The sequence below is a fragment of the Chelonia mydas genome, chromosome 3 (assembly GCF_015237465.2).
Source record: "Chelonia mydas isolate rCheMyd1 chromosome 3, rCheMyd1.pri.v2, whole genome shotgun sequence".
In the NCBI taxonomy this organism is placed as follows: domain Eukaryota; kingdom Metazoa; phylum Chordata; order Testudines; family Cheloniidae; genus Chelonia; species Chelonia mydas.
In genome coordinates, this window is record NC_057851.1 from 191,274,075 (window position 1) to 191,292,048 (window position 17,974).

Genomic DNA, 17,974 nt, shown 5'->3' on the forward strand with positions numbered 1-17,974 from the left:
TCCTAGTGGTTTCCATAAGCCTTAGACTTAAAGAAATCCAGATCCCTTGCAAACTTAATGGAGCTTGGCCTTGCTGTCCTCTGATGCCACAAAAAGTGCAATCATTGAACAATTGAGGTCAACATAGCCCTTATCATGAGCTTGCCTTCTACTTTGATATCACCTAGTCTTGCTGGTGAATACCAGGGTCAAACTGCTCTATCAAACAAGCATACAGACAAGATAAACTAAATGAAGCTAATGAAGAGAATATAATCAAATACTTGTGGGAGACAGCAATTGACTGACCTCAAGGAAACAAATATTTTGAGGGAAATTTAAAAAGACAATGGGAAATGTCAACTATGCTAAATCAAATAGCACTTATGCAAGTTAATAAGCTACTAGTAAAAGGAAACTATGTTGTAGGAAGAACTTATTAAGCAAATTTATTTTCCAAATGATGGTACTTATCAATTAATTAAAAGGATATGAGTATTTACAATGCCTTATTTGTCCTCATCTGAATTTCCTAAGAACTAAAATAAGCATCTCAAATAGGTGCTTTAGAGGATAATAAGAAAAACAATTATGCCATTACTAATTTAATATGGACTTAACAATACTAATGCCTTTAAGGAAACATTATTCAAAACTAGAGATGAATAATCTCTTATGATTCCTATGTCAACATGACCTCCCAAGGGTCCCTGAAGTTGTTTATTGTTCATCAAATGAATTACTTCATGCCCACAGTTTTTGAATGAAACCAGCACAGTCAAAAATCCAATTTGTTTCTACATAGGAATGACTTTCCTCCTGAGATCCTCATCTTATTTCATGAAGTATAGCATTTGTTTAGACTAGTTAATACATACAAAAACCTTTTTTGAGCAATTCACTATTTCAAAGCTTTCCCTCATTCTCTAGAAATCCAAATCTACAATACATTCTCCACAAAGTCAAAAAAGAAGGTCATGTCTCAAATGAGATTTCAGTTATTTTTTTTTAGTCACAAAATGAAACACTATAAAAGGGAAATAAAAATTATTCATAAACTTTTTACTTTAAACCTATAGCTCTTGAATACTGAACAGTTTTATGTTATTTGACTGTGTAAAAATTATGTTGACATTTTATTTTTACTCATTTAGACTCAAAGATGTGTTGTCTTTCATTATGTAATTACATCTCATTGACAAATATAACATTTGTTTCCACTAAGAACAGTTGTTTCCCATTTTCTTCTGAAAAGGCATATCTACCAAAATAAGAGATTCGCCCACTCTTTCTGTACTGTTATAAATCAGATTCTGCAGCCATAATAATTTTAAAAGGCACTTGACTTTAATAAATCTTAAAAGTGTTAGTATTTATCAGGTTGGTTACAAACCTCGTAGTACTGCCCAAGATTTCAGGTTTGGCAGACTGTGCTGTAGTTGCCTTCTACTCCCTCTAGTGTTCGTAATGCACATTCCTTGTCCGTCTGGTTATCCGGTTACTCACTAAACGAGAGCCATATAAGACCTGCCCATTTATGACATCAGCTCTTTATTCAACCACTGTTAGGTGAAGCTTTAACTTCAGACTTTGAGGTGGGCTGTGTGCACGCAACTGGAATGCTTTCGCTCTCTCACTCCTTCGCAGCGTAGGAGAAGTGATCTGACACAGTATAAGCTCACACCATAGCTGCTCTTGCTTTTTGTTACTGGACCTGAAATAAGGGCTTTTATGACTTCGCATAACCATTCGAAGTGGAATAACGGCTGTTGCTGCATTGTAAATAGGAATTCTTTTTCTCACCTTGCAGGTAAGTGTTTGCATTGATTTCTCCTAATTTCCTCAAAAGTTTTGTATTTTACTTCCCCACTGAGAATTTTTCAAGTGCAACAAGGCATAATTTTACGATCAGAGATCAGTCTGAAGATGATAAATGCAAAGTTACGATGCACTTCTACAGTGCTGTACAAATATAAGAAGTTCATTTAAAACATGGTTCATATTTAGCAAACAAGTTTCAATCGACATACTAGCATCAATCTTTGCAAACATTGCTGAGCTGGAGACTTACTATTTCGCTCCAACCAAATACTAGAAAATACACTATAGACACCTCACTAGAATAAAAAAAATAATATTTTCCAAGCCTGGGCAGTACTGCATGTGTGGCATGATCCCCTTAATAGTCGTTTTTACAGCTGTGAAAGGAAATCAATGATCCTTCAGCACATGAGTATTCAGTACATAAGGAACAAATATCTTGCTCACAGCTAGGTCTGCTTCTGTATACTTACAATCTTTTGTGAAGGATAAACAAACAGCTACACCTAGATTCTACAGCCTGCATTACTATACCACGTCTGTAATTCTGAAACGAGATATCTGAGTTTTAACTGTTTAATTCCGTATAGAGACGATATGGTTTAAAAATATATTCCTTCCCAATATAATGCCAAAATTCATTGCTTGGACAAATGTAGTATGTGACCTGCATAGTAATTCAACAAATCTAGTGAGACAGACTAACAAAGATAAGCTTTAGGACAGTGCAATGGGACCAGATTGCTATATTCAATAATTTTAAAAAATCCTTCTGGTGTTACACTGTATGCAAATTAGCCATTCATTTGAAAACAGTTTTTCTCCGTGACTGTATGTATTCACAATGTGAAAAAGTATTTTTTCAGTTACCCCCTCCCCAAAAAATGTTGCATATATCACACAGAGTCCCCAGTGGGGCTATGTGTTGAACAAAATGGTTGCACACATGTTAAGAAAGAATGCAACAGGCCCCGATTTTCTTAGAAACCACAACATTAAAAACAAAAAGAAAGGAAAAATATGAAAGTTGCCTGATACTCCTTTCTATGGAGCTGATATGTCTAGTTTTAATAAACTTTGCTCTTTGTTTTTCCATATTATTCAGTAAGTTATTAATTTTACTTGCCATTTTTTCCAAGCGTGCATAATATATGCTATTACATATAAGCAAGTTGTTTTAACATCCAGAGGAGATTTTATCATCCAAATATATTTTTCTGATTCAGCTAGCATTACTGAGACTTAAGTCAATAAAGCATTGGCAAAAAAACAAGCAAGCTGTGGAAAGAGGATGCTATTTGTATTTTAGATATTTTATTTAAATTAGACTAACTTTTACTCTCTGACAGCAACTAATTTGATTGAGCACATCTCTGACACATCAAGGCAAAGTTGCTAGAGTGTTACAAATGTATTACAGTGACAATGAATGCATATAATTAACTAATTAATGAGGGGCATTGTTAGTCATAGATTACTAATTTGGTTCAAACATAAAGTCACTTCTCTCCTTTTTTTAAGGCATTAATTCTGGTCAGTTCACAGTGTACCATTAAACACTTTCTATACATCAGTACTAGTGAAGTGCAGAATCATTCCACAATTCAAGTTGCTCTTCCAAAGAAATTGTCACACTGATTTCAAGATGCAAAGTCTGTTCCCTAATTATCTCTTGGAAATAAAAAAAAATGTGGATATTCCTTTTCAACCATAAATTCTCAGTGGTTAAATGAGACCATATTTTTTTAAAAAGGGTTAAAATTTTGCAGCTGTCTGACTTTTAATAAGCTATTATCTTTAGCCCCATTTTCTTTGCTAGACTATACTGCCCAAACAGATAGAAATTCCAGTTATGCTCGCCATCTACTGCCTCAGGATATGGAGTCTTAATGAACCTTTCTTTGTGGCAAGATGAAAAATGCAAACATCAATTTAAGTAAAGAGAAAAAAATTGTCTGCTCTAAAAAACAAAGATCCATACGTATTTTTCTTGTCAATATATGTCACAAATGTCATATATGTCAACTGACTCACTTTGTAGGTGAATTTTTTTTATATTTGTTTTTTCCCCTCAACTTGAAATATTTAAGGTTAATTTAATTTCTTCCAAAAACCTGTCACCATGCTTTAGTTTAAAAGTCCTCACCTTTGTTTTAAACTATTTCAGATTCAGCAGTTACTAGGTACCACACAGTCCTGGTTTATGAAAAGCCAATTAACTGAAAATATAAATAATTGGTCTAAAACGCATTTGTGTTAATTCCGTTATTGAGAAGTTCAGTTTTTCCTCAAAATTTTATTCTATTTCTAAAGAGCATATTTTCCCTCTATTCTGTGGCCTACTCCTTCCCCAGGAACTGTGATCACCCCTTGTCACAGACCGCATTCATAAAATACTGAACTCTTAAATTTTCTTAAATTCATACTATTTAGTTCTAACAACATTCTCACTGAGAATGACCAGATAAAACACCACGGTTAATTAAATCAACATGGGAAGTAAAGTTCAGTAAAATCTTTCAAAGACTGATTTTTTTTCCCTTGGAGGCCTCCACTGTTTTTCTCAACAGGAGGCTTTGTTGTAATTAAAGCAGAGAAAACTGGACAGCAGCAAAAAACATCTGACTTGTGGCTCTTAAAAGCAGACTTTTTGTAGTATGTACCACCCCCCAGTGGGCAAAAACTCTGTAGTAAACTCACAGCAAGCCTTAATCTTCAGAAAGACAATGTGTTCGTTTTACAGCAAGAACAAATAAAGATGTGTCCCTGATTCATTTTTTTTTAAAATAATATCTTAGCAATGAACTGTTTTAGTTGAAACGGATGATTTAAGGCAGTGATGTCTACCCAAATAAATTATTGTTGTATTACAGTTTGTGCACGTTTTCATTACAACAATTTTTAATGCCTTCACTGGTAGATGGACATCTTTTTCACTTTCTAGCAGGACACATTTATGTTAATAGCTAATATTACTGAAGTTTTTACTCAATAACTCCACCATAACAGAAGAGTGCAGATATCATTTTCAAGACTGCCTGGGCAACATTAATACAGCAAGCATGTACATGTACTTATTGTTGTAAGTAGCTGAAATAATCACAGTAGACTGGTATCTTGAAGTAAAGAAGACATTATGTACCACAAAACATGCCCCCTCATTAAAGACTGATAACTCTGATCACATAATAATAGCTCATCTTAAGTGATCACTCTCCTTACAATGTGTATGATGATATCCATTTTTTCATGTTCTGTGTGTACATAAATCTCCTCACTGTATTTTCCACTGAATGCATCCGATGAAGTGAGCTGTAGCTCATGAAAGCTTATGCTCAAATAAATTGGTTAGTCTCGAAGGTGCCACTAGTACTCCTTTTCTTTTTGCAAATACAGACTAACACGGCTGCTACTCTGAAATCTGATCACATAATTACTTGAACATTTTCACCAAGTTAATTTTATATATTGGAGAGCACTTTAGTTAGTCAGTAGCTACCAAACCAATCAACTAAAGATCAACAACTATTCCTAAGTAGGAAAGAAACAAAACACTGAAGCTTATCTATCAGCTAAACAGTATTTTGTATATACATAGCCTCTTGTTATGCCTCCACTTCAGTGCCAGGCATTTGTTAAAACCCTTCCGGATACTATTCCACTTAAATTTAACAAGGGGGGAAAATTGGTTTTACTTGGAGACAATGACAGCATTTGTTCTCTCTTCTTTCACTTCAGATGTGGACAAGTTACCTTAGCAGCAACTTTGAAAAGAAAACCTAGAAGCCATATTAGGTTAAACCTAGAGAGTACAACTCCCACCCCTCCTGAATGCTGTTTTATTTCTGTTTTAAAATTCACCAAATCAAAGCTGCAACCTTCACAGAAGTAAAGCAGATAATTTTATTTTGAATAAGTACACTTCTACTATATTCTGAACTTTTCAAGCTAACAGCAGCAAATTTGCATTTCTGATTTCGTTCAATAGTAACAAAAATACTAGACACAAACAAACTTCAGAAAATATTAACTGAAAAAAACAAATATTTCTTATGCCACTTTTCATCCACTCCAGAGAATACTGATTTTGCTTATACTTTATGCCATGCAAAGGAGGCAGAAAGTAACCCTCATAATCATTATCCATTTGCAGTCAAGTTAAGGCTAATATATTCTCCATGAAATTTCATTTTTGTTTTAAAGAAACCTGATTTAGTATTACAAACAGAAGTACATGGAGCAGTCTCAGGTTCATTCACTATAAGCCTGGGGGGGTGGGAGGGGGAAGAGGAGAGAAAGAAAACAGTTTTGCACATTTAAAATTGATTTTCTATAAGCCAAAGAAAAACCTTATTCAACAGGAAAAGATAGAACCCAAACTAAAAGCACACTTGCACTTCAGCAAAACCTTAAATTCTTTGGCCCTCATGAGAATAGTTAGAGGTCCTTCTGCTTGCCTAACATTAAACAAAAGAATGGGGCACCTTCCTGAAATATGATGATCCTGGAAATTTCAATTACTAGACAGGGTGCTTAGAAAGCATTTTGCTGTCGCTATTAACTACGTCTGAGTAGAACATTCAAGAAAACAATGCCTACACTTTGTTTTATATACAGTTGAGTACTATGTGCACTTTTAAAAGACTTTTTTCAAGCTTTTTAAGAGCAAGTAAGGCCTTTGTAAACTAGGTATTTAACCCAAGTTTCTAAATTGGCCACATATTAACACAATTACTTTTACAAATAAAAAACAAGTTACATTAAACACATTTTTATTTTTGCTGCCCATCCATTCAAAATTATATTTATTTAGAATAGTAAAATATAAAGTAAATGAAATGATACTGTGAAATTGAAATTTTTTGAACTAATCAAATTTGTATTCAAAAGCTGAGTTAATTCTAGATGTCTTGTCATCCTGGTTACATTTATAGCCTAAAAATACTGCTTACCAAATTATCAAACCATTGTTTTAGATATTAGAGGGGAAATAAATCATAGGCTTTCATGGTAACCAAATTCCTGCCACAGAATACAGGGTTAAAATTTTAAAAAAAAATTGAGGGGGCTGGGGGGGAAGGATTTGGCAGCCTAAATTGAAGTCAAGCTTAAGAGGAAATAAAACAATTCTAGACTTTATGCAACTTTTAGCAAAGTTTGGAAGAAAGTTGTGTGTGTTTTTTTAAGTTAGCATTTGACAATGTTCCAGCATCATTTTAATACACCTTTATTCTTTTTGCCTGTGTACAGAAAAGAGTGCACCTAGATATAATACAGACTTCAAGTTTGATGTTTCCCTTTATAGATAAAAGTGTCGTGACACAAGACATTTTCTTTATATAATGCAAGTTACTTTGAATATTTTAAAATAAAATCTGTGAGCCATTTGTTTGCCCCAGTGAAGCTTCATTGTTGGAATAAGTACATGGAAGGCTTCTCAAACATTATCAGTAGCTGTATTACATATGCACAGATAACAGTGTCTCAATAAAAGAGAAAGTGTGCTATCTTAGCAAGGGCCATGAAAATATTCCATTTTGTACTAAGTGTACTTAAAACTTCTATTCATAATTGTTCAGATATATTACTTTTGTTACCAGAGACTGATTTATGCATTAAGAAGAAAAATGTATTTATAAAGCTTGTATTTTAACTTTCCCTCTTTTCTCTTAAGAGTTTCCCCTCCCAACACCCCAAAATTAATTGCTTCTTTCAAAACCATGGGCCCATGAAACCTCCCAATTTGATGATGTGGAAACCTGGCCACAGTGTCTGTACCAGTGGGGGTCATTTTTCTTTTAATCCTGCAGGCTCAGCTACAATGATTTGATGTCAGGGAATATGTAGAGACAGCTCAAGAAGAGGGAAGTCTGAGCATGGCAGCAGGATTCCACTCTTCTATGTAGACAGATCACTGCAGCCTTTGATATGCAAAAACATTGTTTTCAGCTATAGCTTCAGATGTAAAAGGAAAATGCAAGATATCAAATACAATCAAATCCTGAAGAAAAGTGTTCTCAGTTTAAGTAAAGGGAGGAGGGTGGTATAAACTTAATCCACATTTTTGAAACAGTGTCTTTTTCTCCAAAGAGACCTGTATTTTCCCCTCTCTTTTGTTTTGATGTAATTTCGAGAGAAGGGATAAAGAATTCCAAGAACTTAATGAGCTTTAGGGTTTTCAGTTTAATCCTACATTGCCAGTAGTACAATAGAGGCAATAAACGAGCGTTTGCATGTCAAATGGAGCAAAGAGGAAACAGTTTAGAATTTGAAAAGGTAAAACAAATACATTTATCTTCTTTTTCCACAGAATTTGGAACTTTTATTTTTTCTTTCTCAGGAATAAATGTTTAGAAACTAAGTGATACACATTTTTACAGTTTAATTTTACCTTAGCACTATATTTACCATTAAAAGTTCTAATTAAAAGCAATTATCTGCCATCTTTTATTAATGAATTGGGGAAAGAGTTTCAATTAGTACAGACTTCAAAAGCACTTTAAAACAAGCTTTTATTCCCTTTCCCCTGCCTTCCAGCATATGCCACCCTTTTTAAAAACTGCTTTTCCTTTATCATAACATCATATGAGATCCAGGGGGATTTCATTTTATATAGATTAGACAATTAAATATATTACGAATTTAGGAATACAAGCCACAGAAGCTATATAAAACAAAACATGTACAGGCATTATTTGAGCTGAAAGATTCCCTGGGATTTTTTTTGTTTTCCAGTTCACAAAACAACACGCAATACAGGTTAGTAATGCCATAAGAAACATGAGCAATTCTATATTTTATTTTTCCAAAATGTACCCATGTATTAATGTTTAATGTACTGCATTAAAATATTTCTGTTATTCTCACAATAGCCACATTTAGAGAGACAAGGTGGGTGAGCCACATTTGGAGACACAAAGTAATCTGATCTACTGTTGGTGAAAGAGACACAGAGCTCTTCAGAAGAAGGTGGTCCAATAAAAGATATTACCTCATCCACCTTGTCTCTCTAATATCCTGGGACCAACACTGTTACAGCAACACTGGAAACAACAGTCACATTTGTCAGTTTAAGTCAATATTTTCATTACTGCTGAAACAAGGAGGGAAAGCAAACACCTAGAATTAAAACCACAATTATGAACATAACTCTACTCCTCAGTGAACATTTGCATTACTCCTACGAGAATGCTTCAGGATGGGTGTCCATAGTTAGATTTCAGAAAATAAATGAATACATATTTACAATGGTTTACCACCCCGGCCTACAGTGGAGATGCTCTTGATTTACATCAGTCTAACAGAATAGAATCAGGCGCATACCATTCCACTTTCAAGATTCAAAAGTCAAAATGAATATACCTGCCCTTTTAAAAAAAATGTTAATACCTACAGTAATTAACGAAGTCCCTGATTGGATCTAATATTTTAAGGTAGACTAGAAGCAGCTCTACTTTTCCTCAGCTTATTAAAATGGGGACCTGAGCAGCCATTATTCTACATACATTTTAATTCTGAAGCAGATGCTCAGCTTTTTGGAATTTATGCAATTACTAAGTGGAGAAGCAAACTGCAGTTAAAGCATTATTATTTTTTAAATTTCTGGGTGAAGTATTTCCATTTAAGATTAACACTCTGTACATGGACTTACAGTACACATACTCTCAAGCATCTGACCAGATGACCCTTGACCCTTCACAGCAGAGATAAGATTCCAACAGAAAAATAGCGTCTAAAACAATCTGATATTATGCTTACATCATGAAATCTGAACAGCCAGATCAAATGTTTTTTCTTTAGATATAACATTTCTTACACCCTAACACCCAGCATGTTTGAAACTGGAGTAAAGTAGCATCGTAAGTGTATTATTATAGCATAGCACTGATTCTAATAATTACCTCATGGCGAGATACTTCAAATGCAATAAAATAGCTAGACAAATTAGAGGATTGGGCCAAAAGAAATCTGATGAGGTTCAACAAGGACAAGTGCGGAGTCCTGCACTTAGGACGGAAGAATCCCATGCACCGCTACAGACTAGGGACCAAATGGCTAGGCAGCAGTTCTGCAGAGAAGGACCTAGGGGTTACAGTGGACGAGAGGCTGGATATGAGTCAACACTCTGCCATTGTTGCCAAGAAGGCCAATGGCATTTTGGGATGTATAAGTAGGGGCATTGCCAGCAGATCGAGGGACGTGATCATTCCCCTCTATTCGACATTGGTGAGGCCTCGTCTGGAGTACTGTGTCCAGTTTTGGGCCCCACACTACAAGAAGGATGTGGAAAAACTGGAAAGCGTCCAGCGGAGGGCAACAAAAATGATTAGGGGACTGGAACACATGACTTATGAGGAGAGGCTGAGGGAACTGGGATGTTTAGTCTGCGGAAGAGAAGAATGAGGGGGGATTTGATAGCTGCTTTCAACTACCTGAAAGGGGGTTTCAAAGAGGATGGATCTAGACTGTTCTCAGTGGTAGCAGATGACAGAATGAGGAGTAATGGTGTCAAGTTGCAGTGGGGGAGGTTTAGGTTGGATATTAGGAAAAACTTTTTCACTAGGAGGGTGGTGAAACACTGGAATGCGTTACCTAGGGAGGTGGTGGAATCTCCTTCCTTAGAAGTTTTTAAGGTCAGGCTTGACAAAGGCCTGGCTGGGATGCTTTAGTTGGGGATTGGTCCTGCTTTGAGCAGGGGGTTGGACTAGATGACCGCCTGAGGTCCCTCCCAACCCTGATATTCTATGATTCTATGAATGTTTTAACAATATTGCATATTTTAATATATATTATACATAACTCACACCACAACCATGAACATCTCTCCATTCTTGCAGGATGAAATAATGCAGAAGTCTAAGCATTCACACAATTTGGAAATACTGTATCTGTTATTGAGGTAAAATGTTAACACAGTACTTAGACCCAGCCTTTCCACCTGTCATACAGTAACTAGTCAACAGTATTTCTGACATTTTATATTTAAAACCAAGAAGAGATTAACCTGTTCCCTCAGTTTAGCAAGAATGAAAACCGAGATAGCAGTAGTATGCAAAGCCTTCAATGAGACTGGACTTCTATTTGTAATCAAATGGAATATATGTCATGATTTCTCTACAGTCTGTTGATTAAAGCCGATTTCAGTTACTATCGTGCTGAAACAAATATAACAAAATAGCTAAAGAAAAATCCCAATAAATGTGAAATGAGACAGCAGAATATCTGTTAACAATTCCACTCATTCTGCTGAATTACCAACATACTAAGGCAACAAGATGTATTGGTTATGTAAATAATAAATGTAGCTCAAATTGTAGAAAGAATACAGATCAGCATTTCTTTGTATGCGAGTGTCCACTGTTATTCATTAAAATCTGTTTACTTTCACAGGAAATTAACAGCTTAAAGGACACTTTATAAGAGGAGTGGGGTTTTTTTTAGAAGGAATTAGCATGTTCCTGTTTCTTCAGAAGAATATCAAATGATTTAAAGAAAAACAATCTATTGTAAAATAACTCATATGGTTATAGAGCATGAGGAAATATTTTCTGCATTGGAAATTTTGAGCAAGTGTTCAGAAGTGAAAGTTGGAAGCAGTTCTTTCACTGCAGGTATGGATTTATCAGCAGGTAGCTACTGTACAAAGTTTATACTTGGATAATTTTGGACAGAACCTCTTTTTTTTTTTTTTGACCTTCTGAAGAGGCTATCATCATTCAAGTTTCAGCATAATGAATGATTTCCATCATGTGGAGCTGAAGTTACGATCTTTGACTACTATGCTATACAGAAGAGTTTGTAAGAAATACAAGGAAATCAATTTCTGTTAAGGGCATTACACAAAACAAGAGAGACTCTTCATGCACAGACTTTATTTGAAGAACAAAATAGAAATCTCATTCCTGCATAGTGACAGGAAGTTGAAGCTTTTCTTCTCCACAACCTGGTGTGCTTATACACCATGATAAACCTGTGTTGGAATGTTCACTGAATACAGTGGAACTAGTCATAAAGCATTTACTACCAACAACAATCACTTGAGTAAACACAGATAAGGAAGACCAGCTACAGGGAATAAACCGTAAGACTCCAAAAGTCATTCTCCACAGTAAAAAATTTATGTTTATTGGATTTCTGCAAGCAGAAAGTTTACTCATACTTTTAAATAAGGTAAGATCAATAATAATGTGGGGGTTTCTTTTGTTTGAGAGAATAAAATGCCATTAATAAATAAATCTGCCAGAGAAGGGATCATGACATTATATAATGTATAGGTGATCTTATAAATTTTCAGTATCCTAATTACAATGATAATTGAATTATGTTGTCTTAGAATTTATAAAAATATTGAGGAGAATGTACAAACAAATATTACCAGAATCCAGTTCTAATCTCAACAGTTCATGAATAGAGTCTACACCGCACTCTTTGAATTAATAAGATGTGAAAATGTGGGTAAACCTGTCAAATAGTCGCTTATTAGCATACTGCTGAGTAAGGAGACTTTTGAGAATGACAAATATTTAAACACTAAATTAAAAGCATGTAATGAAATATTCCATCCAATCATCTGGAAAAGTGTCGTTCTAGTGGTTATGTAAACCACTCCCAAGCTGCATACCAGCTCCTTGGGTCTCACACTTTTGAACATTCCAATTATTTTTTAACATAGCAAGGGAACAACAATAAAAATAATTCTTTTTATTGTACTTGATTACAACAACATGGGGCAGATCAAAGACCGAGTAGGCTGTATTTAGTCACTGCTCTTTTGCTCACACACTGACTATTTAAAACGTTATTTAGGACTCTTCAGAACTTCTGGAACTGGTATTTAGGAAGGGCTTTGTTATTCTGTAAAGGCTTGTCTCCACTTACCGGTGGATTGACACTGCAGCGATCGATCCACTGGGGATCGATTCAGTGGGCTAGTGAAGACCTGCTAAATCGACCGTAGATCACTCTCCTGTCGACTCTGGTACTCCAATGGAATGAGAAAAGTAAGGGGAGTCAACGGGAGAGCGTCTCCCGTCGACATAGCATAGTGTGGACCCCGCTGTAAGTAGATCTAAGCTACATCAACTTGAGTTATGCTACTAAAGTAACTCAAATTGCGTAGCTTAGGTCGACTTTCCCCCGTAGCGTAGACCTGTCTTAAGGGACCTATATATGTTCCAACTGATCTAATAAAAGTTATTTGATGGTTTTCAGGAACTGAATGTAAAATTTAGACAAGATTTTGCCTTGAAGCGAGCTTCCAAGATGAATTCATACATAGATGGGAATGAAGTTATCTGAGAAGAAATTACCTCTTTTCTTTACACATAGAATGTGTAGTATTTGTTAGAAGGATGCTTCTTGTTTAAATGAAATAATGTACAAATCAAACATAGTTGGGTTATATTCAAGTTACTGTATAATACAAAACCTATAAACCAAACTAAGCACAATTAATGTAAGAAATGAAAGTAAACTGTACTTCAGTTCAGCTAAAACTCAAAGTTCACAATAATACACACATTTTAGCTGTCTTCTGTAATTTCAAAGTGGTGTTTTCATGGTAGTTCCTTGACTAGTAATCTGGATAATATTGTTCTTTTTTCCAGGTTGTTGAAGACCAGAAAACTAGACTGTGTACAAATCTCATTGTTCCTGACCATGATCAGTGTAACTTGGAACATCTTCCTAATTTGGACTAAGATAGGGCTGTTGCTTAAAATGGCACCTCATTCGGTCAGTGCCAAATCATGCCCATCGGTGTGTCGCTGTGATGCAGGTTTCATTTATTGTAATGATCGTGAATTGACATCAATTCCTACTGGAATTCCACAGGATGCTACCACGCTCTACCTTCAGAACAATCAAATAAATAATGCTGGGATTCCTTCAGACCTGAAAAACTTGCTTAGGGTAGAGAGAATATACTTATATCACAACAGTTTAGATGAATTCCCTACCAATCTCCCTAAGTATGTTAAAGAACTGCATTTGCAGGAAAATAATATAAGGACCATTACTTATGATTCACTTTCACAAATTCCTTATCTGGAAGAATTGCATTTGGATGATAATTCAGTTTCTGCTGTTAGTATTGAAGATGGAGCTTTCCGGGACAACATCTATCTCAGACTACTTTTCCTCTCTCGAAATCACCTTAGCACCATTCCCTGGGGTTTGCCTAAAACGATAGAAGAGCTACGCTTGGATGATAATCGTATTTCCACAATTTCAGAAGTGTCCCTTCAAGATCTTACAAATCTAAAACGTCTTGTTTTAGATGGAAACCTTTTAAACAATCATGGATTAGGAGACAAAGTCTTCATAAATCTAGTCAATCTAACAGAACTGTCATTGATCCGCAATTCCCTTACAGCTGCTCCCATAAATTTGCCAGGCACAAACCTAAGAAAGCTTTATCTTCAAGAAAATCATATAAATCGTGTACCACCTAATGCTTTCTCTGACCTAAGGCAATTGTATCGACTAGATATGTCCAATAACAATCTAAGCAATTTACCTCAGGGTATCTTTGATGACCTGGACAACATAACTCAATTGTTTCTTCGTAACAATCCATGGTACTGTGGATGCAAAATGAAATGGGTCCGTGACTGGCTTCAATCATTGCCTTTAAAAGTTAACGTACGTGGACTGATGTGTCAAGCACCAGAGAAAGTGCGTGGAATGGCTATCAAGGACCTCAGCACAGAGCTATTTGATTGTAAGGATGATAGTACTGTAAGCACCATCCAAATTACTACTGCAATACCAAACACATTATACCCTGCCCAAGGGCACTGGCCAGTTTCTGTGACCAAACAGTCAGACATAAAGACTCCCAATCTCAATAGAAACTACAGAACCACAGCAAGTCCAGTACGGAAAATCATTACAATCATTGTGAAATCTGTAAGCACCGAGAGCATTCATATTTCTTGGAAAGTTGCACTACCAATGACTGCTTTAAGACTGAGCTGGCTAAAAATGGGTCACAGCCCTGCCTTTGGATCTATAACTGAAACAATAGTTACAGGAGACAGGAGCGACTACCTACTTACAGCCCTTGAGCCAGAGTCACCATACCGTGTATGTATGGTTCCCATGGAAACCAGCAACATCTATCTGTCTGATGAAACCCCCGTTTGTATAGAGACTGAAACAGCACCTCTTAAGATGTACAATCCTACAACAACCCTGAACCGAGAGCAAGAGAAAGAACCTTACAAAAATTCTAATTTACCTTTGGCTGCCATCATAGGTGGCGTGGTGGCACTAGTAGCTATAGCACTGCTTGCGTTAGTGTGCTGGTATGTCCACAGAAATGGATCCTTGTTTTCAAGGAACTGTGCGTACAGCAAAGGACGGAGGAGAAAAGATGATTATGCTGAAGCTGGAACTAAGAAGGACAACTCCATCCTAGAAATCAGGGAGACTTCTTTTCAGATGATACCAATAAATAATGACCAAGTGTCCAAGGAAGAGTTTGTAATACATACCATATTCCCACCTAATGGAATGAATCTGTATAAAAACAACCACAGTGAAAGCAGCAGTAACAGAAGCTACAGAGACAGTGGTATACCAGATTCAGATCATTCACATTCATGATACTGAAGGAAATAATGGACAGGAAAGAGTGACTATAAAGGTTGCTGTTCTACTGCAAAACACTGGATTAAAAGACTGAAAAAGCAATGTACTGTACATTTGCCATATAATTTATATTTAAGAACTTTTTATTAAAAGTTTCCAATTTCAGGTTACTCCTGCAATTAATGCAGTGGGGATACCTGACCACAATTCTCTATTTTAGTACTTTTTAGTAATTTGTACTGTATTTTCCTTGCTAATATTGAAGTTACAGCCCATTTAACTTTTGTGTTCTACTGAGTAAGATGACTTGTTGACTGTGAAAGTGAATTTTCTTGCTGTGTTGAACAATCAGGACTTTGCATTCATTTACGATCCTTGTAAGTATAAGCACAGGCCATTTTTCACTTTGGTATTAATAAAATATTAAACCTGGCAGACAGAGGAGATGAAAAAGTGGTTGCAAAACTTCTTAGAACTATAATGTTGACTCTGTAAACCACGACAGTATTCAATAAAGAAAAACGTGCGTGGTAATGGGCAATATCAGCTGTCTGGATATATCCATTTTAACAACAGTGAAATGAATTTTTATAAGCCAATTTGTCATTTACATGAAACTGAAGCTGTTGACATGAAAGCAAAAGTTTGAGACCTAAGCAGTTAATGAAACTCCTCACGAGGCTTCAAGAATACACTGCTGTACTACCATCACAAACCAAAGGGCACATTTAATTTCTAGTTCTCAAGAATGTGTAAATCTATATATTATGGAGAACATGATGATTGCTGATAGGCGTTTGGGGGAAATGTTAGTACCTGCACTTGAACAGAAAATATGCTGATAATTCCACACATTAGAAAACATATTAGTATGAACAAGGCTAAAATAAGGCCTCAACCAGTTTTGAGACATGATGGTAAATGGTTAATGTATAAAGTTCTTACTTCTAAAGCATATAAAAAACCCCACAGACTACATGTGTATTAAATATACTTAGACTTGGCAGAATTCGATTTTTTTAAATAATTTCAACAGATAACATGAATGTTTATTTTTAAGCATTTTTTTTCAATGTATATCTATTTAAATTTTCACAGTTGTGCAAAATTATGGATTCTAAGCATTTTTATGATTTTTATTCATTTAAATTTTCATGGTTCCAGGAAATGTTAGTGTGTGTGTGTCAAACAAGGGGGGGGGGGGCGCAGAGGGGGCAGACAATTATTTAATGATGTAGACGTTCAGACTGAAACATTTAAATATACAGAGTATATATCCTTCAGTCAAATTTTAATAAGGCAATATTTTTTCATCAGTTTGTATACGGCCAAATCAACATTTAACAACATTTACCAATACAATTCAAATCCTTCCAATCCTAATCCTTCCAAACGTAAATATACTTCCACTACAGTCAGGAATACTGCCCATTACTGTCACAAATTTCCACAAAACTTAATAATAAATTTGTAAGATAACAATTCCTCTTGAATTGTGAGGTATTGAATGTTTTAAACCCAAGCCACTCTTTTTTGTTGCCATAATCATTTATTTTTGCAAATGAAAACCAAAGTGCATTGTACGCCCTTTGGCCAGTCTTGTATGTGCCTTGATCCAATGCTATGTGTATTCAGCTTTTAAAAATAAATTGGTAACAAATTTTTCATACATACTTAAGTATGAAAAACATTGGTCTTATTGCTGAATAAAATGTAAAAATAAGTACAGAACAATGTGTTTTGCTTTTCCTAACTCGTGCAAAAAAAGCAGTTAAAGAATTAAAATTGTAAGCTGTGGACTAGTAAGAAATCCAATAGGAGGCAATTACTTTTCAGGTCACGAACTTCAACTGCTTCTTTGTCAAGCACAGTACCATAGTGTTTGGCTGGGATTTTTTTTTTTTTTAATCATTTTGAAAACAGGTTGTCACTTAACTCGATAACTATAATATTAACAACAGAAGGTAGGCAAGACATAGCCTGTTATCTCTCTAAAGTACAAGAGAGTACTCAGTTGTCAAAAGAATTTTTATATTAATGAACTGGAGGTACAGAGATGGAGTAGAACACCACCACAAGGTAAAGCACAGTATGAGTTTAGAGACTTTTACAAATGCCTAAATATATCTTTTGGATGGCATTTCTGCAGGGAGAAAGGATGCATAGAAAGTAAAATTCAACACTTTTAAGAATGTTTTTGTAACAGCGCACTTGGAATGCAAGACAATGCTCAATTGATAAAAATGTGACTTCTGTTTTTGCTACTGAAACCCAGTCTGGAGTAAGAGGCCCACCTCTACAGATGTGTTATGCTTGAAAATTGATCAATTTTCAGAAGTAACATATTTCTCTCTCTTACACTCCCACTGGTTGACCCTCTTCCCAGAAGCCTTAAAACTTGTACAGATTTTCCCTTAACAATGGCTCGAAGAAGCCAGAAAAAATTACAATGAAGGTAAAGTTTGATTGGTTCAACAGACAAATCTATTCCCCCTCCCAGCCAACTCCACTCTTCTAAGTTTTCAGACACACCTAAGGCTTACAATAAAATGTGTTACAGTATTTCCTTTCACCTTGATTC

At 35.5% G+C, this 17,974-nt stretch overlaps 2 protein-coding genes across 5 annotated transcripts in view; one reads left to right on the plus strand and one right to left on the minus strand.

The window, feature by feature from the left end:
- MACROD2 (mono-ADP ribosylhydrolase 2) overlaps positions 1-17,974 on the minus strand; it is a 1,293,068-nt gene that overhangs the window by 1,066,606 nt on the left and 208,488 nt on the right. The window lies entirely within an intron of this gene.
- FLRT3 (fibronectin leucine rich transmembrane protein 3) lies at positions 1,530-17,941 on the plus strand. Of its 2 annotated transcripts, XM_043544020.1 has the most exons (4): positions 1,553-1,789; positions 10,638-10,699; positions 11,191-11,970; positions 13,407-17,941. In XM_043544020.1, exon 4 carries the CDS (start codon positions 13,459-13,461, stop codon positions 15,406-15,408), a length of 1,950 nt encoding a protein of 649 aa, XP_043399955.1. In that variant the 5' UTR covers positions 1,553-1,789; positions 10,638-10,699; positions 11,191-11,970; positions 13,407-13,458; the 3' UTR covers positions 15,409-17,941. The 2 variants fall into 2 exon arrangements, with proteins under 2 accessions (XP_007065741.1, XP_043399955.1); XM_007065679.4 differs by lacking the exon at positions 10,638-10,699 and having other exon boundaries at positions 1,530-1,789.